Source organism: Vombatus ursinus, unplaced genomic scaffold (assembly GCF_900497805.2).
Source record: "Vombatus ursinus unplaced genomic scaffold, bare-nosed wombat genome assembly UNPS02014778.1, whole genome shotgun sequence".
In the NCBI taxonomy this organism is placed as follows: domain Eukaryota; kingdom Metazoa; phylum Chordata; class Mammalia; order Diprotodontia; family Vombatidae; genus Vombatus; species Vombatus ursinus.
The window spans coordinates 5,090,338-5,117,278 of record NW_020954556.1 but is presented as its reverse complement, the minus strand read 5'-3'; the positions used below and the strand labels follow the sequence as shown (position 1 = coordinate 5,117,278).

Below are 26,941 nucleotides of genomic sequence, written 5' to 3'. Positions count from 1 at the left end.
CTCCAGGACTTGTTCATCAGAGTGAGGACACCCAGCATTGGCCTCAGGAAGCCGCTTTCCCAAAGAGGCATCAAGTCATAACTTCTTACATAAGTACTTTTATTCTAAAGACCAAATACAGCAAGTAATTAGAAACTTCTAGGTGGAAATGCTACAAAACTCCTTTCTCTTGACTTATTCAAATGTTACTTCAGGGATATCCAGCACAATAGAATCCCTGCACTTCCAAGGTCAGGAGAATGTTCTAGTCACTCTACAAGCGCAGTATCCCACCTGGAGTTATCCTGCTGGGGCTTCCCTACCCCCCCCCAACCCCAGAATCATAATGTCATATTGGCTCTGTAGAATTTTCTGTACAGTGACGTTGACCAAACAACATCTCCTGTCTGTAGAGACAAAACCTGCCTGGATTGGGTGGCATCATTGGAATTGTCAATCAATAAGTATTTATTAAGCATGTACCATATGCCAATCATGGATATAACACAGGACTTGAGAGTTTTGTCTCTGCCTTGAGCAAGCAGCTTTAACTACTACTACCATCTTCATTCTTCCCATCTGCAAAAAGGAGATACCTGTATCACCTGCCTCACAAAGTTATTGTGAAATGAAATAACGTATATAAAAAGGCTTTCTAATGGTAGGATGCCATATAGGAACCATTCCTCAAGTTGTTAGTGCTCCCTGCTAATTACCCTGTATGAATGTAAATATATATATATATATATATATATATATTTATATACACACACACATACATACACACATATGTATGCATATATGTGTATCTATCTATCTATGCTTATTGATATATATATATATGTCTCCCTTAATAGAATGTAAGCTCCTTGAGGGCAAGGACTATTTTGTTTTTGTCTTTGTATCCCGAGCACCTAGCAAAGTGCCTAGCATATAGTAAGTTGATTACTTCTCTTGCTATCCCTCTTACGGCCTAACAAGTGCTTCACCTAGATCAGGTGGTCAATTATATATTTGTTGAATGAATGAATAATAAACTCAAAGAAGAAATCTACCATGCCTAGGTTTTGCCTGTTAATTTTACTGTATACTATTAAGTTATTTGAATCATATTGTACAGGCATGCACAAAACAACACAGTTGACAATATTTCACAAGTCTTATTATCTTCTGGAAGGGCAAAAGGGTTATTTCAACACCAGATGGTGTTACAACATTGACAGACAGCAATAGCCTATGATAGAACCCCGAAAGAACACAGCTTGATGTGACATGGTGCAGACATTCCACGGGTCAAATCCAGTCCCTGAAACAGAACAACGAGAAGCCGCAAAAATCCAAAATAGCACAGACCACAGCAGGTCAGAGTCCGGCCTTTTGGCACCACTGCAACGAAGGAGTTTTATTTACTATGTCACAAAAGGAACTTGCAGCTAGGACAGTCCCCTCCCTCAAGCTAATAGTCTTCCCTAGTAAATGCAGGCAGGGAAAGGAGGATATAGAAGGGAAGATGATATGGGCAATTTCAGGGCTCGAGGGCTGGCCTCACCTCCTTTTCCTTGTGTGGAGTAATATTGACCAAATCTAGAATCTAAATTTCAGAAGGCAAAAGAAAAAGGGAAGCAGATAAAGTCAGGATTTTACTGTGTTCCCAGTAAGTGGTTGGAGAAATAACCCCGCTGTTCCACATACACAGACGATTATAAACACCCAAAGAAACACTCGGTCTACTACCATGGCCACATATTTCCAGTCATCTTCCACCTGAAATCCAAACAAAGAAAAATGAGTTTTCTTCACTAAAGACAACTTAGAGAAAGGGATCTGTTTTACTGCCTTTCCTCAGTGGCCTTGTATGTGTAGGGGCTCCAGAAGGACAGGCTCCATTCCTGTCCATACTTAAATGTTTCTTCTGACTAATTTAAAAAAAAAAAAAAAAGAGTGATATCAGAGTCCCTGATCTCTGACACCAACATGATCTAAGGGACAGATGACAGCTCCATAGCTAGATTTTGATGTTGTTAGACTTTGGAAATCTATGTCAGCAGATTCATCACAGCCAATGCTTCTGAATTTCTCTGTGCCCTAGCCCTTGGGTGATTTGACTATACTGTCAGGCATGCACAACTTCCCATGGAACAATACTTTTAGCAATCCCACAGACATAAAAGGGAATGACACCCAGGGTCACCTACCTCCTGAGAGTCTCACTGCTTCACGGTGATGAGCTCCCTTCTCTTTCCCTCCTCCAAGCACTATACTGTTCTGCACATGGTGTGATGAAGGCTAATTTCAAAATGCCAGCAGTGGAAGCCCTGTTTTATATATGCTGGTTGCAGGAAGCCTCAGTGTAGGAGAAATTAGTACATTCCTTGAGGTTATGACCCTAACTGCTGCCTTCTTGCTCCCATAGCTCAGCTGCACTGACTTTCTTGCTGTCCTAACAGTGATGCTTTAAGTGAGGAGCTCTATCAGTTAAGAAAGTCTTGCATTTACTACCCAACTCCAGAGAAATGATGATAGACTGAGAGTGAAGATTGAGGCATTGGGGGTGAGGGGCAGGGGGAAACAAATGGCTGATTCAGGAATTTGTTTTGCTTGACTCTATATGTTTATGACAGGTTGATTTTCTTGCTTCCTCAAAAAGGGGTAGGGGTGGGGGTGAAGGATGCAGACCTGAAAATAAAATAAAATAAAACTGAATTTTTTAAAAAAGAAAGTCATACATTTACCTCCTTTGTTTCATTTTGGTTCCTCATGTTTTCTGCTATAAATTGGACACTGTCAATCACATCTTTGACTTCAGATGTATACTCCAAATGTTCTGTCATCCATTTTAAAGACTGATAACTTAATTTCTTCTTGCTGGTAGATAACTCATTCGACTTGTTACAATGGCAACATTCTTGTTCTTCGAATAACTTAGGATCTTCACATTCAGGAAATCTGATCTTAGCAGGCTTCCTGACAAACCCTTTAGAGTTTTTATCGGAACGTTTCTCCCTTTGCTTTTCCAGAGGCCTCCTCATCATTAGGATTTTGGGCAACATCTGGAGGAAAACTGTTTTGACCCACTGGGGCATGGTGTGTGTTGTGGGAGTCCGATAGTGAATGTTTAGCACAAACACTGTCACAACAATGGACAGTGTCACAAAAATCATTGTGAACAACAGGTATTCACCCACCAGAGGAATTACAAGGGAGGTAGAAGGGATAGTTTCTGTGATTACAAGCAAAAACACAGTCAGAGAGAGCAGAACTGAAATGCAAAGTGTCACCTTTTCTCCACAGTCAGATGGCAGGTAAAAGACTAAAACTGTCAGAAATGAAATGAAGAGACAAGGGATTATCAAGTTAATTGTGTAAAACATTGGTAGTCTCCTAATGTAAAAGGAATAGGTTATATCTGTGTAGATCTCTTCACAACAATTGTATTTTATGTCATGCTTATAGCCGGAAGCATCAACTATCTCCCATTCGCTATTTTCCCAAAAGTCATTCATGTCCACTTTTGAGCCAATGATTAAAAGGTCAATTTTCGCTTTGTCATACGTCCAGGAGCCAAACTTCAAGGAACAATTCTGATGATCAAAAGGGAAAAAGGTGATGTCCATAGGACAAGAGCTCTTGAAAATAGCTGGTGGGGTCCAGCTTATCATGCCATCATATTTAAGAAGGGCTTTTGTCTTGCCTTCAACTTGAAAATCCCCAACAGCACTGAAAATGAAATCAGGCAACATTAACAACGAGGCCTTCGGACTAGATTGAAGCTAACGTACATAGCAGCCTTTTGAAAGGCAAAGAGAACCATGTCTTACTTGTTATAGAGAACAATATCAGGCTTCCAAATTTTATCGGCAGGGACCCGAAGCAATTCAATTCCATCATATTCCGCTGGATTCCAGCGCAACTTGTAATCATTCCAGATCTAAAAGAGAAAACGGTCATTTTCATAGCAGGGGTTCAAGAACTTTCTGCCAGTGTTAAATGCACTTTTACTTCCTCTGTGTTCTGGAAGTATTAATACAAATAGTATTTATTTGGGTCTGGATGCTAATCAAGTGAGTTCTTGGAAGGAAAGTTCATCACTATTACACTGCCATGACCTCAATTACCTGGGGATATGATGAACAGGAATCCCCTTGACATCCCTGACAGGTGATCATTCAACCTTTGGGCAACTAGGTGGCAAAATGGATAGAATGTCAAGCCTGGAGTGAGGAAGACTCATCTCCATGAGTTCAAATCCATCCTCAAACACTTAGTAGATGTGTGACCCTGGGCAAGTCACTTAAAACCTGTCTGCCTCAGTTTCCTCATTTGTAAAATGATATATATGTATATACATACACACATACAAATACATGTATGCATATATATGTGTATGTGTATGAGTGTGTGTGTGTGTGTGTGTATATATATATAATATATATATATATATATATATACACATATACATGTATCCCTTTCCAAGAAATCTAGGTAGAGTCTACATTTGGGAGTGACCTGTATTTAGGCCAATGAAAAAGGTCAACCACATATGCTTGTTGGTGTCTTGGATCATGCAGGAAGGATTATAAAAACAAAAAAAGTTTCTGCCCTCAAAGCATTTACATTCTCTTGAGGAGTAGGAGAGTAATAACAGATACATAGATAAATAAATACAAAACATTTGTTGTTGTTCAGTCATCTCAGTCACTTCTGGCTCTTCCTGACCCCATTTGGGGTTTTCTTGGCAGAGATACTAGAGTGGTTTGTCATTTCCTTCTCCAGCTCATTTTACAAATGAGGAAACTAAGGCAAACAGGGTTAAGTGACTTGCCCAGGGTCCCACAGCTAGCAAGTGTCTGAGGTCAAATTTGATTTCAAGTCTTCCTGACTCTAGACTCTAGTCCTCTACCCGCTGCACTACCTAGCAGCTCAAATATAAAACATACACAAAGTGATTTGGAGAAGGGAGAGGGGTCGGAAAGAGTGCTAACAACTGGAGGGATCAAGAAAGGACTCATGCAGGATGGGGTCCTAGAACTAGAGCTCACAGAGACCTTTAATACTCCACTTCAGCAAGCGTGGGGCTGATTCATATTAAGCCGAGTATCACCATATGCGACATTCAGGATTTTTTTTAAGGTGAAGTTTTGGGGGGCAGAGTATTTTGTTGGTGTAGAAAGACAGGAACAGAGAGCGTCAGCGGATTTCAGAGAGCAGACATTACTAATCCAAGGAGAAACAGATGGACGAGCAACCCAGATACCTACATGGCGCAGCCACAGGTTGGTTTCCATGATCTGATTAACTTCATCCTAGGAGAAAAATAACAATAACCTCCATGTTATCAGAAATGCCATCGAACACAGATGCATGTTAGCATAAGAATTAGGACCCATACACAGTCAACCTGGATTATCCACAGAAAATGTAGGGAAGAGTAACGAATTAAAAAAATGGTACAAAAGCCATTCCTATTGGGCTTTGGTATACAGAGAAAAGACGCATACATGGTCAGACCATCTCAGACCCCTTCCCGCTAACATCCCTCTAAGTGTGGTCCTAGCCTCACTGGCTTTGAAAGGAGTATTATGGTAGACTGGGCTCAAATCCTAGATCTTCTGGGGCACTTTCTTTGACCAACCCAGCCCAGCCCAGCCCACAGGGCTCTCTCCCTTCGATGAATGTCTCTAATATTTATTGTCTCTATATTGCAAAGTAACTGGCACAGAGTAAGCATTTAACAAATGCTTCACCTACCTACCTTACCTACTTATTAGAGTTATAGAGAGTGTGTTGCACTAGGATGAAAATGGGTTCTAATTCCAGTTTTCCCATTTAGTAATCATGCGATCTCGGGGCAAGACATTTAACTTAAAGCTGTCGTCAACCTTTCTGTATCTCAGTTTCATCATCTGTCAAATGATGATGATAATACCTGCCCTGCCTCCCTCACAAAGTTGTGGTGAGGATCAAATGAAATAATGTGCCCAGAGCACTTTGGAAAATGTAAAGTACTATTTTAAAATCCGTTATTATTACTATTTGTCATAGACTGCCTTATATTAGTAATTGCTTCTTCATGTTCTATGTCTCAATTCCAAGTAAGTTTCTTGAAGAGAGGGACCTTGTCACATGTTACTTGGTACGCCCTGTAGCACCTAGTACAATGGGTTACACACATTCGACATATCATAAATGTTTGTGGAGTATTTGATTCAAACAGTTAAGGTAGAAAAGATTCTTCTTTCCATGGGCGGACTAGACTCAGAATAGAAAGAGTAAGCATCCTCCCCTACGCTAACAAAAAAAAAATGGAACAAGTTGCTCCTGAAAGGGTCCAGATTTTTGTAATTATCTAGAAAAAACAACTAACTTTAGTGGCAAAAGCTGAAAATTCCATAGTCAAAATATTACAACTATGACTACGATGATGACAACTACTACTACTACTACTACTACTACTACTACTACTACTACTAATAATAATAATAATAATAATAATAATAACTGGGGGGCAGCTAGGTGGTACAGTGAATAGAGTGCTAGACCAGGAGTCAGGAAGACTCATCTTCCTAAGTTCGAATCTGGTCTCAGACATTTACTAGCTGTGTGACCCTGACAGAACTTACATCTAAACAACTATTGCCTTGTTCAAAGTAGTCACTTTGGAGAACCTGCATGCTTATTCTAGTGATTCTCTTATTGCTCAAAACAGACTTGGAACATCTTTTTTGAACTTCTTCTCAGATCTTACAGGATTTTTAATTTTAATTTTTTCCATTGGAGCATTTTAGTTGTATATGTATTACCCCCTTAAAAAAAAAAAAAAGAGTATCCTAGGATTTTTCTACCTGTGTGTTTTTGGCTTGCTTCCTTATGGTCCATGATGCCAGCTGAGGTTACAAGCACAATGAACCCAAATTGATAGGATGCTAGTAGATGATTCTGCCACTTTTGCAGATCTTTCCATCAATTTCTATCAATTCTGGGGCTGATTACACCACACTTCTTTAATCTGCCCATGGGTTCATGGAAATTTTTCCTGCTCTATGATGACCAATGATTTCAAATTTGACACTGTAATTGTGCTTCATCATCACGGTTAAGAACCAGACAATTACTTTAGAACATGGCTTAATGAGAACCTGTCATTTGCTTGCTTCTCTGAGAAGCTGATGCTTTTTAAAGCCTCTGTCAGGACATTCATGTGCACCATATTGGTAGTGCTGCAAGACGGTGGAAAGAGCCTTGCAGATTTGGTTGCTGTTGTTGTTGTTTTTTAACTACATTTACATTTGACAGACTCATTCTTTAAGAGTGTACTTGTTCTTGGGGCAGCTAGATGGTGCAGCGGATAGAGCACTGGCCCTGGAGTCAGGAGGACCTGAGTTCAAATCTCGTCTCAGACACTTGACACATACTAACTGTGTGACCCTGGGCAAGTCACTTAACCCTACTGCCTAACCAAAAAAAAAAAAAAAGATTGTACTTGCTCTTTTTAAATAGCCAACACCTATTCATAGTTAGGTCTGGTGAATAAAGTGGGTGATCACATGGCATAACACCATTTTAGATAAAAAATTAGGTTTGGCTATACATAAAAAATGAGACTGAGCCTATATTCTTGAGTGGCATAGAAAATGGTTCTAAAGCCAATACCAAAAGGAGAAGTAATATCAGACATATTTTGAAGTGTGGCAACATGGGATTATATATATTTAGAGCCAGAAGGGACTTCAGAAGTCATATAGTCCACAGGTATCAAATGCATGGCCCACAACATTCCTGAGTGTTGTGAACTGGATTAAAATGCAATTGAGAAATAATTAACAAAATAAACAAAAATACAATAGAACACAGATGATGTTAATATGTGGTTTTCTAAGTCAACATGACTTAGAGATCCTTATATACAGTCTAGTGGCACTGTTTGTGTTTGAATATGACAACACTGATCTAGTTCATCTCCCTTATCTTACAGATAGGGACCTCAGGTCTTGAGAGGTACAGACAGTGGTCCACACTATGTCACAAGTGGCAGAAGTGGGATTCAAACCCAGGTTTGTTGTTATTGTTCAGTCATGTCTAACTCTTCATGACCCCCTTTAGGGTTTTCTTGGTAAAGATACAAGAGTGTTTTGCCATTGCCTTCTCCAGCTCATTTTATAGATGAGAAAAGACTTGCCCATGGTCACACAGCTAGTAAGTATTTAAGGCCAGATTTAAATCCAGATTTAAATCTGATTCCAAATCCAGTACTCTCTCTACCGCACAATGCTGCCTTATTAGAACAGTTGTACAGAGTCCCAAGGTGATGACTTTGAAGGACAGCAATTCATATGTACATCTAGTAGAAAATGAGTCTCATTACTTTATAGTTTGATATAGTGCAGTGAGCGCTGGTCTTGGGTTTGAATCCCAATTCCACCATTTACAAACTGTATGATTGTTAAGTCACTTCATCTCTCTGAAGTTCCATTTCTTCATCTATAAAATGAGATCTGTAGTTCCTACCTCAAGTAAGGTTGTGAGGAAGGTGCTATAGTAAAGCGTTAAAGTACTGAAGAAAGGGGAGTGAGGGTTGATAGTCATACCTCTTAAATAAATTGTGATAACATCTGGCCAGTACTTTAAGCTCTTTAGTGATAAGGGGCTAGAACAGATCTAAGCTCTAAACAAATGTTTCTTTCATTGAATGTCACTTACCACATTGGCCAGCTGGGTAATTGCCACTTCAAAATACACTGTGACAGGATCAGACACATTTTCTACGGGTCTGATAAACTGGTTGTAACGAGAAAACAGCTTATGAAACAGGCGTTCTTCAGACTCACAAGTGGTACAACCTGCATTGGCCCAAACAAAGAGAAATGGGGTATTTCACAGGCTTTCAAAGCAAAATGGCCCCACGAGTAAACAGTAGACCTCATATAGTCTTAGGAAACGGTGGCTAACTTAAGTGAGGAATTACATAAAGCTTTTGGGGTTAAAAGACTGATCAATGTAAAATTTTCCAAAGTGGCTTCTGAAACAACCTGCTCTTGCCTGAAGACTTCAGAGGTTGGGAGGGCACACCTGCAGCAGCAGGATCTTTATGATCCCATCTTGAGAATGGCCGCCATCTTGGTGCTGATTGACGGGAGGTTAAGTATGTTGATGAGTTTGTTTTTTCAGTGTCTGCTTGCCAGAATCTGTTAGTTCATAGGAAGCTGCATACAGATTTCTCTCAAAATACATCTTCCTACAGTGTTTTTTTAAATGATGGACATTTTTTTCATAGTTAAAGTTTCTTGGTCACATCTTCTGCCCCTGTATGGCTACTAAGCTAGGACTAAAGTTTTACCAGGGCAATTTTTTTCAATTGAATGGAAAATATCTTATAGAATCTTAGTGTTAGAAGGGACTTTAGGCTCTGTTAGAGCCTAATCATCTAATTCACTTTCCCACTCAATGCAGAAATCCCCTCTTTGATATTTCTGAAATGTTCAGCCACTGTTTAATGCTCAAGAACTCACAACATGATTTCCTTTTGCAAAATGCCACCAAGTTAGATCAATACAATGACAAACCACAATTCCATCAGACCAAAAACGAACTACACTACCCACCTTTAGCCATAGGTGACGGACCTATACTCTAAAGACTTTAAAGGGAACATTTGATAGTCAGGTAACTGCCAAAGTATGATGTCATGTTAGGAAGATATCAATGAACCATTACTTAGGCTGTAGGAAAAAATACTGTAGTGGAAAAAATACACTGGACCTCAAAGTCAAAAGATATGGGTTAAGTTTCAACTCTGACATTTATTAACAGTGTTATCTAGGGAAAATCACTTAATCCTTCTGAGTTTCATTTTCTTCATCTATAAAATAGAAATAATGATACCCATACTATCTACCTTGTAGAACTCTTATGAGGATCAAACATTTTTATCAGTGCAATAAGTATGCCTACATTCCTCCTTGGGCAAGGGACTTGTGGAGTTTACTGATGAGCTGAGGAGGTCACAGGTCAGGATCACAGTTGCTGTAGCCCTTAGTGCGATAACTGAGAAGTCTAGAGTCCAGTAAGTATTATTTGTCAGTAACTGAGTTATCTCTTCTTGCACCAATGGGAGATGGAAGGTTTGCCTTCAGCCTCAAAAGGGTTTCTGTCTTAGGGAGGGGCTGGGTCTACAGTCTATTTTACCTGTAAGTGACATTTTCACTTTTACCTAATTTGATTAAACCCTTCATATATTTGTGACCTTGAGAAAGGTGACTCAGTGAAGTATATAGTCAGGGGCATAATGACTGGGAAGAGTCAATGGGATGAGGATCATAAGAGTTGTGATATTTGATTAGGGGATCCAGATACAACCCCTACCTAATGATGTCACTCCATTCCTTAATAAGTTTCTTTGTTTTTGTGTTGTTGAATAGTTTCCATCATGTCTGACTCTCTGTGATCCCCATTTGGGGTTTTCTTAGCAAAGATACTAAAATGATTTGCTATTTCCTTCTCCAGCTCATTTTACAGATGAGGAAACTGAGGCAAACAGGGTTAAGTGACTTGCACAGGGTCACACAGCTAGTAAGTGTCTGAGTCCACATTTGAACTCAGGTCCTCCTGATTCCAGGGACAGCACTCTATCCACTGTGCCACCTAGCTGCCCTCAATAAGCTTCAGTGACTCCTCATTATCTCATTATTAGTAGTAGTAATTGTTTTACACAAAATACAAAGCCCTTTATTTGGCATTTAAAGCCCATTACAATTTAGCTTTAACCTATCTTTCCAGGCCAATTACATATTATCCTCATGGATGTTCTATTTTAGCCAAAAAGATATACTTGATGCTGCATCTATAAGACATTCCATCTACCATCTCCTTCCTTTGCAAAAGCTGTTCCCCATGCCTTTGATGCTCTGCCTCTTTGTATGGGCCTTCTAGAACTCCCTTCAAGACTCATCTTCAATCTTGCCTCCTAAAAAAACCTTTCCTGATTCTCTCAGTTATTAGTACCTTCCCCTGTTATATTGTATATATCTTATAAAGATTTTGTATTTACTTATGCGTATATGTATTTATTTTTTCAGTAGAATGTAAGCCTCTTGAAGGCAGAGACTTTTTGGGTTTTTTTGCTTTTTGTCTTTGCATCCTTATCACCCAGTACCATATTTAGCACATACTAGAGATGCTTAATAAATGTTTTATAACTGAATTGAACCTGAAAACGCTGATGCCACTCACAAAAGAGAAAAGCCAAGGAACTGAGTGTCAACCAGATGCTCTGAGGGCCTGAGAAGCACACAGGGACCCTGGTAGATTATTCCAGCACACCCTCTACTGCTAGGTGGTGTCAGAAACATCAATGACTTGAATAAAGGATTAAGATACCTTATTTCTCCACTTTGTGGATTACACAAAGTTGAGTAGTAAACTCATTGGATGAGTCGGCATCCAAAAAAAAACCTTTGACAGGCTAGAACCCTAGACCAAATCAAATGAGATGGAAATTTACTAGAGATAAGTAAATCTTATCTGACACTTGGGTTCAGAAATTCAACTTTACAAACACACCATATGGGAGAGGTGTCCAGACAGCAATGGATCTGAAAAAGATCTGGGCATTTCAGTGAACCTAATACGAATCAATAGTGTGATATGGCAGTTAAGGTAGGTAATGGGATTTTACACTGGAGTAAGAGAGGCATGGTGTCCAAAACTAGAGAAGTGATGGGATAATCCATTTACTTGGCCAGACTGCTTCTGGACCACCATGTTCAGAGCAGGGCACCATATTCTAGGGAGGACATGGGTAAGCTAGAAAATGTCCAGAGTAGAGAAACCAGGATAGTGAAGGTCCCCAGGATCATGTCATATAAGGATCAATGAAAAACTGGGATGTTTAATAAAAAAAAAAAAGTCAATTTAGAGGGAGTCTCATGGAAGAGGGATTAAGTTGCTTCTGCTTTGCCTAGAGGACATAACTTAGAGAACAATGAGTTAAAGCCACAAATAGATAAATTCACTCAATGTAAGGAAAAACTTCCTCACAATTAGAGATCTTTACAAGTATAATTGGCTATCTTAGGAAGTACTGAGTTCTCCCTCAATGAAGCAGTTCAAGCAAAGCTTGGATGACCATAGATGAAGTAGAAGATAGCTGGATTTGGAATCAGAGGACCTGGGTTCAAATTCTGCTGCTACTACTTCCTATCACTGTGATCTTGGAAGTTACTTAGTCTCTCTGGCCTCCCTCAGTTTCCGCATCTGTAAAATGAATGAATGACCTCTGAGATCCCTTCCATCTCTAAACCTATAATCCCATGATCCTATGTTGCAGAAGGGAATTTGAGTTCATGGATGGGTTGAGCCACATGACCTCTGAGGCCTCTTCCAACTTTGATCATCTGTGATGATGTGATTGTGATTCGTGAAATTTGATAATTTATATAAATGACAAAACAACATATTAACGTCAGATGTTGCATACTCATTAAGTTCCCTAGCATTCAAGGCTCTCTGTAATCCGTGTTCAGTTTGCCTTTCCCATCTGCCATCCCTCTACCACTGTACACAAACTTGCCACTCTAGCCAAAATGGTTTACTCACTTCCCTCAAACATAGTACCACACAGATTTCAAATTGAAAGGGATTTCATCTAGTTCAAATACCTCATTTTAGAGATGGGGAAACTGAGGCTTAGGAAGGTTCAATAACTTGCCCAAAGTCTTGTACTTTCTATCGTCTATGCCACTGTTCAGTTTTAAAATGCCCTTACCCACTCTGAATCTGAATCCTAACCATCTCTCAGGGCTATTTTCAAGTCCTTCATCTTCTGAGAAATCTTCCTTGACCACTCTAGCCCAAAGCAATCTCTGTCTTCTCTCAAGAAAAGTAGCATTCACTGTCTATACCACTCATTTGGCATTAATGATTCATAGTCAAAAATTATATATCTTTATGTTATTAGGGCAGCTAGATGGATACAGTGGATAGAGCGCTGGCCCTGGAGTCAGGAGAACCTGAGTTCAAATCTGGCCTCACATAGTTATAGCTTTGTGACCCTGTGCAAGTCACTTAAGCCTGTTTGCCTCAGTCTTCTGTCTAAAATGAGCTGGAGAAGGAAATGGCAAATTACTCCAGTATCTTTCCCAAGAAAACTCCAAATGAGCTCAGATTCTTAAAATCTAGCCAATACAAGGGTCACAAATGTTCAGATTCCTTAAAACTCTGGTCAACATGGTGAATCTTTAATAAATCTTGTCTTCGGCTGAAAAAAAAACTCCAAATAGGGTCACAAAGAGTCAGACACAACTGAAACAACTCAATAACAACAATGAAATTATGCTATTAGTTATCTTTTTATGTACAATTGTCTTGATTCCATAACTAGATTATAATATCACTGAAGACAAGATTAGTGTCTCCTTAATTAAAATAATAACTAACATTTATGTAGAGCTTACTGTGTGCCAGACACTGTACTAAGCACCTTAAAATTAGTACCTCATCTGATCTTCACAACAACCCTAGAGGTGGTACTCTTATGATCTCCATTTTACAAATGAAGTAGCTGAACTCATGTTCCACTCACTTCTCCAATGATAATTGTGGAACGGAGGGCATGGAGGTAAAACTGGGCTCTCAAAGGCTGTACTTGTGGGACAGAAGCTTCCTCAGGTTCTAAGGTTCTAAGCCAGAAAGACTTTGAGTTTGGACCCAGTGATACCATATGACTTTCATATCAGGATCAGCCTACCTAACCATGTTTGGAGAAGTTCCTCATCGCCCTGGCTCCATCACAAGGTGATAAGTATTTCGTCCAAGGTAACCATGAAGACCAACTACTACTAACTCATAGAGAAGTCACAATCTTTATTTGGTGGAAAGAAGACCCACAGCAACTGGATCATGGAACCCAGAAGAACTGAAACATTCTGGGCACATAACAAGGAAAAAATAAACATTTGTGGACTGACTGATCAACTGATGTATAACATGGACAAGATATAGTATACAACACAATAAAGTCTTATAATGATCACCCCACAGTTTAGATTTTAAAATTTCAACACCCAGTGTAGTGCCTCACTCAGAGTAGATGCTCATTAAATGTTTGCTGATGATTACGGTTTTAATGAAAGATGTGGGGCCTAAAAAGCTGAAGAGGTGAACTAGGGATTTTCTGCTTTGGAATGGGTAACTCTTGTAAAGCATTCAAATGGACTAAAACCGCAGTGGGCATTTGGGGCCAGGTACAAAGTTTAGCTCAGAATTTCACCTTGGTTTCCCATGTTTCTAACTGGAACTTTCCCATCACCCATACCTCCCACTCCATCATCCACTTCTATTACCCAGTCTGGCTATTTGTGGCCTAAATTTTGGTGTCGGGGGAGGAATTCAGACAGGAAGGAAGAAGAGGGGGAAGGAGGGTAAGAGAGAGGACTCAGATTTTCTAATTGAGACACTATATATAGCTCACAAAAGTTCTAATGGCAAAGATTTCTATTATTCGTGGAAAAGTCCTGCCCTTACTTGTCTTCAGGCTGACTTGCTTTTAAAATAAACAAGGAGCTTAGCGAGGCAGCCCAGTATTGTCACAAAGCAAAGAGAATGTCACAGTGATTTCACCCGAACCTTAAAATGTCATTTCTTGTTACAATCAACTTTGAAATCCAATTAATTTGGAGTTTTGCAAGGTTGATAAAAGACAGAAAATAAAGAGGGGTTTATTACTTTAAAAAAAAAACCTTCCATTTTCTAAAAAGGTTTTTAAAGAACTTACATCAGTACTTATTTTGTGCAATACTTTCAATAACTCATTTCTAAAGGCATTTTTTCAAGATATATTATGCTTCTCAGTTATTTTCTTCATGATGGGGGTGCGGTGTGTGATATGAATTTACAATTTCATTGATATGAGAAATTCCCAGTGAGGAAACTCTCTCTACCAAGTTACCTGTTCTAAAACTTACTGAGTACCGGTACAGGTACTGAGTTGGTTAAGTACCTCCTTTCCTTTCCTCTCCCTTCTTCTCCTCTCCTCCCCTTTCTCCCTTCCTACCCTCCTTTCCCCTCTTCTCCCTTCCTGTGCCCTCCCCTCCTCTCCTCTCTCCTCCCCTGTTCTCATGTCCTCTCCCCTCCTCTCCCTTCTTCTCACCTTGTCTCCCCTTTCTTTCCTCTATAAAGAAGTTAAAGGGTTACAGAGCCACTCTCTGTCAGAAGCATTGAACCCAGGAATTCCTGACTGGGGCTGGCTAATGGATGGAGATTCATTACTCCACATGAAAGATTATATACAAAAAAATCAGTCAAATAGCCCTCTTAGCTCTTCTCTTGGCTTGAGATAATTTTTAGTAATCTCCTTTAAGATGTCCCTACGGAATGCAGTTTTTATACATAAGTTGTTACTTTATGAATTTACCAATGTGATATTATACACACACATATGTTTGTACATATCTATCTATCTATCTATAGATATATATACTTAAATTAAGCAACTCAAAAAGGACCTTTTCTTTAAGCTGGTAAAATTTGTTGATAAAATAAGCAATATTCCGGCCTCAGATACATAACACTTACTAGCTGTGTGACCCTGGGCAAGTCACTTAACCCCATTGCCTAGCCAAAAAAATAAAATAGAATAAGCAATAACCACAATCTAGCTGATAAATTGCCGGCTGTGAAGTGTCAGAAGCTTCCAAACAGAGAAGAGCTCTATAAATACAGTTTCTCACCAATGTCATCACAAGTAATAATGAGGATGAAGTTTCGAAATTGGAAGCTAGAAGAAAAGGAAAACTAGTCATTCCTTAGAGCAAACATCTTTTTCTCTACAACACGCTTGAGGAAACCTCCATTGGTATGAAATAGATACTCCCCAGCAATTCCAGCAGCATATGAAATTACAGCTGGGCTCACTGCATCCTATTCATTTTCTTTCCTGATTTTTAACTTTTAAAAAGAATGTTTCACCTTTTAGGGGAGATATCAGCATAATGAAGGGCCTCGGACACAGATGATTATCCACAAAACTGACTGAGCGACAACTGGCTAATGGTTTTGAACAAGAACTCAAATCAAACCAGCAGCAAATACATCCCATGGGAGACAAGAATAGGAAACATCATTCCTAGCCTGTGGTTTTTAAGTCCTGGAACTAACCATCCTCTCGGTACTATATTCCCAGGAGATGAAGCTTTTTAAAGAGAGAAATAAAACTAAAAAAGTGATAGGCATACATTATGCATTACAATTTCCCCCAATTCTGTCCCTTTCCCCTGACATTTGACTAATTAATAGAAACTTATACATATCAGGTAATAGATCCAGCAATGGTAATTCTTTTACTGTAACATACTAAATTTTTAAATGCTTCACTCATCTATGTTTAAATAAAACAGCTAGAGATAGGAGAGATTAAATGCATTTGGTTGAAACCTGGGTCATGAAACAAAGCAGGTGAATCAGAACCTACCTTTAAAGAAAGACACGAATACGTACAACCAGAGATACAGACCAGAGTGCAGGCACATCTGCCACGTAGCCATCAGCATTATCAAAACACCCTCTGAATTATATTTCTAGGTAAAGACATATGACCAAGGAATGGCAGATGGCTACTTGTACCAAATCATCCAACAGCCCTACTCCGTGCAGCCTCTAAATCCCCACTGCCTTCTGTGAAATAATAACATTTACCAAACACACACAGTTGTCTCTGATTTCAGAGAGTGAAGCTCTCAATGAGGGCAGCATCCAAAAAGTGAATCAAACTGATGTCAGATGACTCATGTTTCCAGTCACCCTGGCTCTCCTTCTAGTGCCTGGATGGGGAAGAAAGACATTAAGAATTACAGAACAAAGCAGGCAAGGTTAGAGCAGGAAGCCAGCCACTAGCTCTGCTTAATATAACTTCATATGGCCAAACTTCCATTTTCTGAATCACCTGGGGAGTTGATCGATCAATAAATATTTACTGGCCACATATTGTGTCTACAAGGCTGAAATAGGAAATCCTGATCGTTTTTTAGTTAATGCTTTCACAAGCTTCCCTGAGGAAGATTTAACTAAGGTTTAACAGGAACCTTTATGTTTTTAAACCTGCATTTTTGAAAGCCTTTCTCAAATGCTTTGGCAAATATAAATTCACAATTCCACTGGTGTTGGGTAATCCCTCCACTAGTGACGCCTATGCAGCTTGGTTGGTAGTCTCAGAGAGTTCCATGGTCAAATCATGCATCACTCTATGGCCAACCTGGTCATGAGCCTTTCCACGTTAAATTGTCTTTATAGGACAAATGCAGTCCAGTCCATTGCTGGTGCCATATTTGAAGCATTTCTAGCTTAATAGGACCTGTTGGAGTTTGATCACCAAGTAGAGTCTGGATGGCCACTTGTGGGCACGTCCTACATAACAGGGATTCTCTAAGTGAGAGTTAGACTAGATGGCCATTGAGATAGCCCTTCCAATTCTACAAGTCGATGATTCTGTGATTCAAGAACCCAGGGTCATCACACCATGATAAGTGCTAGGAGAGGACCATAGATTTAGACCTGGAAGGGACATTGAAGTCCAGTTCAAAGTCCTTATTTTACTGATAAGGACATGAGACCCAAAGACACCCAAGTGTCTTGTCCCTGTCCCTTAGTGAAGAAGTACAGTATAATAAATATTGTTTGATTTTTCTTTTATGTTTCAAGGTCTTGCCTCAAGGTCATCATTCTGGAGATAGAATATTAGAGCTCCTTACTCTAAGGATCATCTAGTCCAAATGACCCATTCATTTTGGGAAACCAAGGCCTTTAGAAGTGAAATGACTTGTTCCATCTTAGTAACGCTTTACCCATTTTTAAAAGCTAATCAGCAACCCTTCCTTAGCCTTCTCACTCCCACTAAATAGACAGTTTTTTCATCTCTTAGGCTGCTCAGAGTAGTGGGTTAGTAAGTAAATCTGGAAGACTTAGAAACGGAGGTTGCTTATCTAAAGGGGTCATTTTGCAAAACATTGTTAACAATTACCCTTAAATTTAGGGATATGGGTGAAAATTTTGTAAATTTATGTTGCAACTATACTTTTTGTATCTCAGAGTAATAAAGCATACACCAAAGTTAACCACATCTTACCAGCATTTTCTGATTCCATTAGTTTCTTGTATTCCTAAATTTGTTCGGATCCATTGGTCTGGGTTTTTGTTCCAGGTAGTTACTTTGTTTATTGTTTATTTGCTTATTGTTCATTCCTCCCTGGTAAGATCTGATGCCTTCCCATAACCAAAAATACCTCTCTGGAGCAGGTAGGTGGCGCAATGGACAGAGCACCGATCCTGGATTCAGAGAACCTGAGATCAAATTTAGCCTCAGACACACAACACTTACTAGCTGTATGACCCTGGGCAAGTCACTTAACCCCATTGCCTAGCAAAAAAAAAAACAATGCAAAAAATGCCTCTTCCACCGGCATGCCTGGATGCCTGAAATTCTCAGTATTCTCTCCCTCTTTAATGATTAAGGCAATGTGTTAGCAATCACATCTGCATTCTGCAGGGATTAGTTTCACCTGTCGATTACTTATTATCAAGTAGCACTTTCCTAAAAGAAAGGAATAGAAGATTCTAAAAATGAAATAGGCTGCCTTTGGAGAGTGCCAATCCCTGTAGCCAGAGGTCTTTAAAATGAAATAAATGACTATTAGACAGGGCTATTGGATACTATTGGAGGGATTCTTAAATGGGATAAGAAATTGGACTTGCCTCTAAGATTTCTTCTGTAAATCTGAGTTCTGTGATCCCAAGTTTTCTTTTGGAGATTGGGAAGAGGGGGCTCTGTCTAGACCTGGAGGTCAGGGAGGGAGTACTTCTGGGGGGAGGACATGAGGGGACATGATAGGTAGGGTGGCCCTGGAATGTATTTAGCCCTCTAAGCAGGGGACAGACAAAGGAAAGGAGTGACAGAGAGACACTTCTTGCCTACTGCCCATTCTCTTTAGGGCCAGCATTAGTCACTCATCTGCTGTCACCTTTTAAAATATTCCATTCCAAAAAGATGACAAGGGCATGAGTGTACATGGTACCTTGTGGGTGTCACAGGGAAACATGATGTTTTGTTTAAATGTTATTAAAAGAGTAGGTGAGTGTCTTGACAACCATGCAAAGTCTGGATTTTTCTAAATTCAGAAATAATAACAACCATAACTCACATTTCTCTAAGATGTGATGCTGGTTTATCATCCAGTTTTCACTACTGAAACCATTTCCCAAATTAAATACAACCACATATCTGGTTCCCAGGAGAATATTTAGTTAGATTCTCCTTATTAGAAAAACATTGAGTTATGTTTAATTAGAAACTCTACCTGTTACATTCAGTTAATTTCTTTTCTGGAGGAAAAGTTAATTTTCAGTTAATAATCTTTTCCAGAGGAAAAGAAAAAAACAAATGAATCACATCAGAGTTATTACTGGCCAATTTGACACCCGGGGCAAGCAGTCGGAAAGATACTCTCCAATCACCTTTTTAAGAAAGAGTTCTGGGACATTGCAAGGCTGCTCCTGAGGAGGTTGCCATCAGCACAGGGTAGAAGGAGGGGACTGGAAGTGGTTTGGGAATCATCTTCTTTTATTAATTATTCTTGCTAACTAGGTGCTAAGCTATGGCTTGGAAGGAGTATAAATGTTGTCAGCATCTTCTGATTTTCAGGACCCTGGGACAGAGCCCTGGTCATGACTACTCTATTTGCAGCTCCAGCTTCCATAAAACTGAGCTGAGTTGTTATATAAGAATTGCTTTGGGTCATAATTACTTTTTTTTCTTAAACAGGAACTCTTTTTCCTACATGAATGAACATTTTGGTGACCTTTCCGTAACTGTCAGTTTTCTTCAGCCTCAAAAGGAGAAGACTTTTTAGTTGTCCCTAAAGAAATGTAATGGAAATAATCTTGAAAATATGTATTATTTATAAATCTACGATGGCAAAAAAAACAACATCAATAATTTAATGACTCCATATGCTTAATTTTTTTTTAATAACTGCTTCCTTTAACCCTCACATGTTCAATGTCTCCCATCACTCACATTTCATACCTACCACATTTGACATTTCCCACACAGGAAAAACAAAACAGCAGTAGGTTAAATATGCAAATAAAATACAAGGTGACATTTAATGAATAGCTAGCTAATCATGGCAGAAGTTCAGGTTAATTTTGCAGGGCCCATCACTGATAATTTTAAGGTATAAGCATGGAGCACAAGGTGTTGTTATATGTTGTTACAGGGTGAAATATAAAGTCAGAATTGTAGTGACATTATAGGAGATAACAGAGCTTATTGCTAGAAAGGATTTTACAGATAAGAAAACTGAGACCTAGGAAGTAACTTCTTCAAGGTTGTACAGTAAGTAGTAGGGTGGTAATTTGAACCCAGGTCTTCAATTTCAATACTAATTCTCATTTCACCATACCATGGTGCCCATTTCCATGGATATCATATACAAACAAGGTATTAATATTAACTAATTATTCTCAGAGGTAGCCAGATGGTATAGTGAATCAAATGTTGGACCTAGAGTCAGGAAGACCTGAGTTCAAATCTAACCTCAGATACTTACTTGCTATGTGACCCTGGGCAAGTCACTTAACTCTGAATGCCTGCAAAAAAAACAAAAGAAAAGAAAAGAAAAGTGATCTGGGGGTTTTAGTTGATTACAAGGTCAATATGAGTCAACAGTGTTACAGGGCATTTCAGAAAGGTAAATCAAACTCAGGCTGCATTAATAGAAATAGAAGAATTAATAGAAACAGAATTAGGAAGACATTCATCTAACTAAATTCTGCCCATAACTACAGAGAAGGTACTATATTTTAGAAGGAATATTGACATACTAGAACATTATGTAGAAGAAAATAACCAAGATGGTGAAAGGATTGGAGACCATACCACATTTGTTGAAGAAACTGGGATGTTTAGCCAAAAGAAAATACTTAAGGGGACATGATTGCTGTCTTCAAATGTTTTAAGGGTTATGGTTATGCTTTGGAAGAGGGATTCAATTTGTTTTTCTTGGTTTACGAGGGCAGAAATAGGAGCAATGGGCAGAAGCTACCTGAAAGATTTTGGCTCAACATAAGGAAAAACTTCCTAGTAAAGAAGTGGCCAAGCAGGGGCAGCTAGGTGGCGCAGTGGATAGAGCACTAGCCCTGAAGTCAGGAGGACCTCAATTCAAATCCAGCCTCAGACCAAACACTTGACACTTACTAGCTGTGTGACCCTGGGCAAGTCACAATTAACCCCAATTGCCTGAAAAAAAAAAGAAGCGGCCAAGCAACGACGTCTACGTTGGAAAATAGTAAATTTTCTGTCACTGGAAGTCTTTAATAGAGACCAAATGGCTTCCTGTTGAAGATGTTCTAGAGGGGTCACAGAATTATAGTTCTAGGTTGAAAGGACCTCAGAAACCATCTAGCCTAAGCCTCTCATTTTAATATATAAGGAAACTGTGGCTAAAGGAGGCCATGACTTGTCTAAGGTGATCCTGGTAATAGGCATCAGAGGTAGGGCTGCAAACCCATGAACTCTGATTCCATGGTCCTTTTCAATGGTACCAGGGGGGCAGCTAGGAGGCGCCATAGTACGTAGAGTGCTGGGCCTAGAGTCAGGAAGACTCACTTTTCCTGAATTCAAATATGGCCTCAGACACTTCTTAGCTGTGTGACCCTGGGCAAGTAACTCAACCCTGTTTGCTTCAGTTTCCTCATCCATAAAATAAGATGGAGAAGGAAATGGCAAATCACTCCAGTATCTTTGCCAAGAAAACCCCAAATAGGGTCACAAAGAGTCGGAAACAAATGAAACTACTCAACAACATGCTGCCAAAACAGATGACCCCTGAGATCTCTTCCAACTTTTAATATTCTGTGATTCAATGAACAGTATACATATATAAAAATGGTCTATAAGCTTCAAGTTTCATTTTTCAATAAAGTGGCTCCTTCAAGCAGGATTGTGGTAAACCCTACGAGGGGAAGAGGAGATGGAGGATTATATGTGAAATAAAAATTTATTACCGTTATGAGCTAAAACTCTGTGATAATCTCTGAGGAGAGATACAAGAATAAATAAGGCCATGGTCTCTGCCTGCCTTCATGGAGCTTTCACTCTAGTAGCGAAATGAGATATGTACACAGTAAATATACTAGAAAACAGAGTAAGTTCATAAAAGAAAGAGAAAATGGGTCATCCATTCTCTCTCTCTTTGTCTCTCCCTCCCCCTCCTTCCCCCATCTCTCTCTCTCTCTCTCTCTGTGTCCCTCCCTCCCTCCTCTCTCTCTCTCCATCTCTGTCTCTGTCTGTCTCTCTATCTCTGTCTCTGTTTCTGTCTCTCCCCATCTGTCTCTCTTTCTCTCTCTCTCTCCAACTTGAAGTTTGTTTATATAATGGCTCCCAAGAGCTTTGGAAAGAAAGTTCTAAGATCAGGTAGTGCATGATTTTGTGAACATCATAGACTTAGACATTTCTGGGGCAGAGATGGCGCACAAAATTCTTGTGCCCCTGGCCAAAAAGTGTTAGCTTAGGTCTAGAATTCATTTTTGGCAAAAGACAGTTCCTGCTCTTGTTTGATCTTAGAAGTAAAATTTAAACCAAATAATCCATCTAAAGTCAGAGGGAAGTAAAAAACAAATGATAGAAACAAAGGAACTAGAAAGTATATAGTAACCATAGGGTGGTTAAAAGAGCACTGGCCCAGAGATAAGGGTCAGAGGGCTAAGGTTTGACTCTATACTCTCATTATATAACCCTGGGCAAGTCACTCCCTTTCTGTGGCCTCAGTTTCCTCATCTGTAAGATGAAGGGGTTGGTATAGTACCTAGATTCAAATGCATCCTCTGATGTTTATTTTCTGTGTGACCTTGGACAAGTCACATCTTCCCTGTGCCTCAGTTTCCTCATTTGTAAAATGAAGACTTAGACTAGATATTTCTGAGGTTCCTTACAGTTCTCGATAGATAATCCTATGATCCTGTGACCAGATGACCTCTGAAAACCTTTCCAAATCTGACATTTCAATAGTAAGAGCTGACATCTATATAGCACTTAAACTTTATAAAGTGGCTACATACATTTTCTCATTTTAACCTTATTAACAAACATGGTAGGTATGAACAATGGATATCATTATCCCCATTTTACAGATGACAATACTGAAACTTGGAGAAGGTAAAATAACTTGCTGATGATCCCATAGCTAATGTTAGACTAGAAATTTTTAGCTCTGGGCTCTCTTGACCGAAAAATACTCTTTTGACGATACCACACTGCTATGGATACTCATTATTCTCAAGAAAATTTCTCAGAACTAAAAGCAAGTGACAATCATGTCTAACCCAGATTGTTGCAATAGCAACAATAAATGCAAAAACATTTCTATAATGCTTTAAAGTTTGCAAAGTACTTTATAAGTATTATCTTATTTTATCCTTTCTACAACCCTGGAGAGTAATAGCAAGTGATATTATTCTCCTCATTTTATAGATAAAGAAAACTTAGGCAAAGATAAAATGCTCTGCTCAGGGTCACACAGCAAGCAAGGTGCCTGCAGCTGGATTTGAACTCAGATCTTCCTGATACTAGGTCCATGTGGGATAGGACCAATATCTCCCAAGGTCCTCTCCTTCTCTCACAACAGGGATGCAGCAGTGATAAGTATGTCCTAAAAGTAAACAAAGCTATCCCCTAGACCTGATTTTCTCTTCTCTCCTTATGATGCTTCCTGTTCCTGTAAGGGCAGAAAAAATTCCACTTGCTTGGAGTTAGGACTTCTCCAACTTGGTGAATATCTGAAGACCTTGGGATCACCATATCCTGGACTGTTGACCTGACAAGTTTCCATATGTAAGGAATAGGGAAGAGGCAGGAATTTGCTGCTAAATGATTGAGAACAGGTGCTCCATGCATGTTGGACACACTTTTAAGTTTAATCTGCATTATTTATATTTTGTCCATCACTTTCTTAGGACTAGGACAGAGGTATCAAACACAGGGCCAGTGAGCATTGGCCTACAACACTTTGGAGTGAAGCCTGCAATTAGAAATTTTTTTTTTTTAGGCAATTGGGGTTAAGTGACTTGTCCAGGGTCACACAGCTAGTAAGTGTCAAGCGTTTGGTCTGAGGTCACATTTGAACTCAGGTCCTCCTGACTTCAGGGCTGGTGCTCTATCCATTGCACCACCTAGCTGCCCCAATTAGAAAATATTTAACAAAATTAATAAAAATCCAATAGGACACAGATAATATTAATATGTGGGTTTTAGGTCAATATATAGCCTATGAGAATTATATACAGTTTAGTGGTCCCATTTCTACTTGAGTTTGACACCGCTGATCTAGACAATCGACAAAACAATAAATTAAATCTTGATTTGTAGTTTGCCAGTTTCCAAGGTATAAAATGCTCACGTGGAAAATTTAACAGTCAGCTATCCGGAACTGATTTAAGCTGTCTCCAGCACACCCCTGGAAGAGACGACCATGTCTATAGAAACTAAGTGCCTAGAACACCTAGGTGGTACCGTGGATAGAGCTCTAGCCTTGGAATCAGGAGGACCCAAATTCAAATTCAACCTCAGACACTTGGCTCTTACTAGCTATGTGACCTTGGGCAAGTCACTTAACCCGGACCGTCTCAAAACAAAGAAACAAAGTGCTACTATATCATGCTACGTTAGGACAAAGTAAACCTTCATTTGTTAATGGTTCAATGCTTATGGTATCCTCTGCAAACGAACCTGAATAGATGCTGATTTTTTTTTTCCTTTGGTGAGGCAATTGGGGTTAAGTTATTTGAGCAGAATAGTAAGCGTTATGTGTCTGAGGTCAAATCTGAACTCAGGTCCTCCTGACTCCAGGGCCGGTGCTCTATCCACTGCACCACCTAGCTGCCCCTTAGATGCTAATGTCTTAACAGTATGTCTGTCTCCTGCTTCACTCCTCATATCTTCACTGGCTCTATTACCTATAGAATAAAATATATTACTACTCTTCAGTCACTTTTCATTTCACACAAATTGTGTTACTAACTATTCTCTGATCTTGTCCTATACTCTCTCACCTGTTCTATCTGCACAGGCTATCCCCGTTGCTGGAATGTACCCAGTCCTCATCTCAACCTATTGAAATCTTGGCACTCGAAATTAATTTTATGTCTTGGGGGAAATGAAAAAGAACAGAAAGGGGGGAGCAAACAAACAAACTGAACCCTCAAGGGGGAGGAAAACTGATCAGCACAGGCAAGGGTAGAAATACAGCGTCAGTGGCTCTAAATATAAGAAGCAGGAGAGAGCTTCCTGCTTAGGTGAGAAGGGTAGATGCCGGGTAGTTATTTAGGGCCTTTCGCTCTCTGCTCAGAGACCAGGGGAAGGAAGAAAGTCTCCAGAAGAGAGGTCATCTCACTCTAACTGGATTTAGTCTGTCCTACAGTGGCCATAACCTCCATGACCGAGCCTTCAATAGACAGTCCTGGAGAGGAAACATCAGACACTGTCAAGACTGAGACTATGCTTTTTCCTCTCAAGTCAACTCAACAAGCATTTATTAAGCTCCCACTACGTACCAGTCACTGTGCTAAGTACTGGAGAGACAAAGAGAAGCAAAAATTAGTTCTTGTCCTTAAGGAGCTCACAGCCATCCAGACAACTATGTAGAAACGAGATACATATAGAATAAATTGCAGATTATAATAATATTAATAATAATAACTAGAATTTATATAGCATTTTAAGGTTTACAAAGCACTTTAAAAATATCATCTCATTTTATGCTCACAACAACCATCAAACATAGGCTATTATTATCCTCATTTGACATATAAGGAAACTGAGGCAGCCAACGGGTAAGTAACTTGCCCAGGGTCAGATAGGTAGGTAAGTTTGAAGTCATATTTGAACTCAGGTCTCTCTGACTTTAAGCCCAGTGCCACCCATTGAGTCACCTAAAAGAAAGGCACTGAAATTAAAGAGGATGGAGAAAAGTAGTCTCATCATCCACCTCACCTTCCTCCAAATCTCTGCAAACTAATGTTAGTAGCTACACATGTCATCTTTTAGAGTTTCTCTCTGAAACATCCAATGCTGTGCTTTCTGGGAATTCCTGTTCCGGCTTACAAAAACATCAAGACTAGAGTTGAGATAACTGCAGCTTGTGTGTCAACATCTGTAGCAGATGAAGAAATTGTACTTTTCCTTTTGAAAAAATAATTATGTTTCATTTTTTCAATTAACAAGGAGTAAGAAAAATGTCATTTCCCCACACTGAGCAAATTAAAAAAAAAAAGCTCAATACATAGCTGCATAGTTCAGCAAAACAAATTCACACATTAGTCACTATCCAAAAATGTATTATTGCTTTCTGCATTTTAAGTTTTTCACCTCTCCATCAGGAGGCAAGAGGAATGTTTCATCTCCACTCTTTTGGACTCATGGCTTACCAATGGATCTTTCAAAATTATTTTTCTCTATAATCATTGTATAAATTGTTATCACTGTATAAATTGTTCTACTTCTGCTCACTTTGCTTTGCATCAGCACAGAGGTCTTCTCAGTTTGCTCTGAAATTGTTCGTTTCATCATTTCTTATGGTTAAATAGTTTTCCATTACATTCATATACCACAATATGGTTTAGTGATTCCTTAATAGGATATTAATTTCCAATCTGGAGCAATCTATGAATATTTCTGTACCAATAGATCCTTTTGCTCTTTCTTTGATTTCTTTGGGGCATAGGCCTAGTAGTGATATAGCCAGGTCAAAGGGTATGCATAATTTAGTAACTTTCTGGGCATGGTTCCAAATTGCTTTCCAGAATGGTTAGACCCATTGAAGCTCCACTAACAGTGCATTAATGTACTTCTTTGCAGAAGGGGGTAGTTTTTACAAACATCTTCATAAGACTGTCCAACACAAATCAATAAATACTATGATAC

General features: G+C 39.3%; 1 protein-coding gene across 2 annotated transcripts; it reads right to left on the bottom strand.

Annotated features, from left to right (window-relative positions):
* Nucleotides 1–1,611: 1,611 nt before the first annotated feature.
* Nucleotides 1,612–16,520, bottom strand: CHRNA6 (cholinergic receptor nicotinic alpha 6 subunit). 2 transcript variants are annotated; one of them, XM_027865465.1, is made up of 6 exons: nucleotides 16,442–16,520; nucleotides 8,677–8,816; nucleotides 5,238–5,282; nucleotides 3,798–3,907; nucleotides 2,712–3,696; nucleotides 1,612–1,743 (listed from the first exon to the last, which is right to left on the bottom strand). In XM_027865465.1, exons 1-6 carry the CDS (start codon nucleotides 16,518–16,520, stop codon nucleotides 1,612–1,614), a joined length of 1,491 nt encoding a protein of 496 aa, XP_027721266.1. The 2 variants fall into 2 exon arrangements, with proteins under 2 accessions (XP_027721266.1, XP_027721268.1); XM_027865467.1 differs by lacking the exon at nucleotides 5,238–5,282.
* Nucleotides 16,521–26,941: the final 10,421 nt, after the last annotated feature.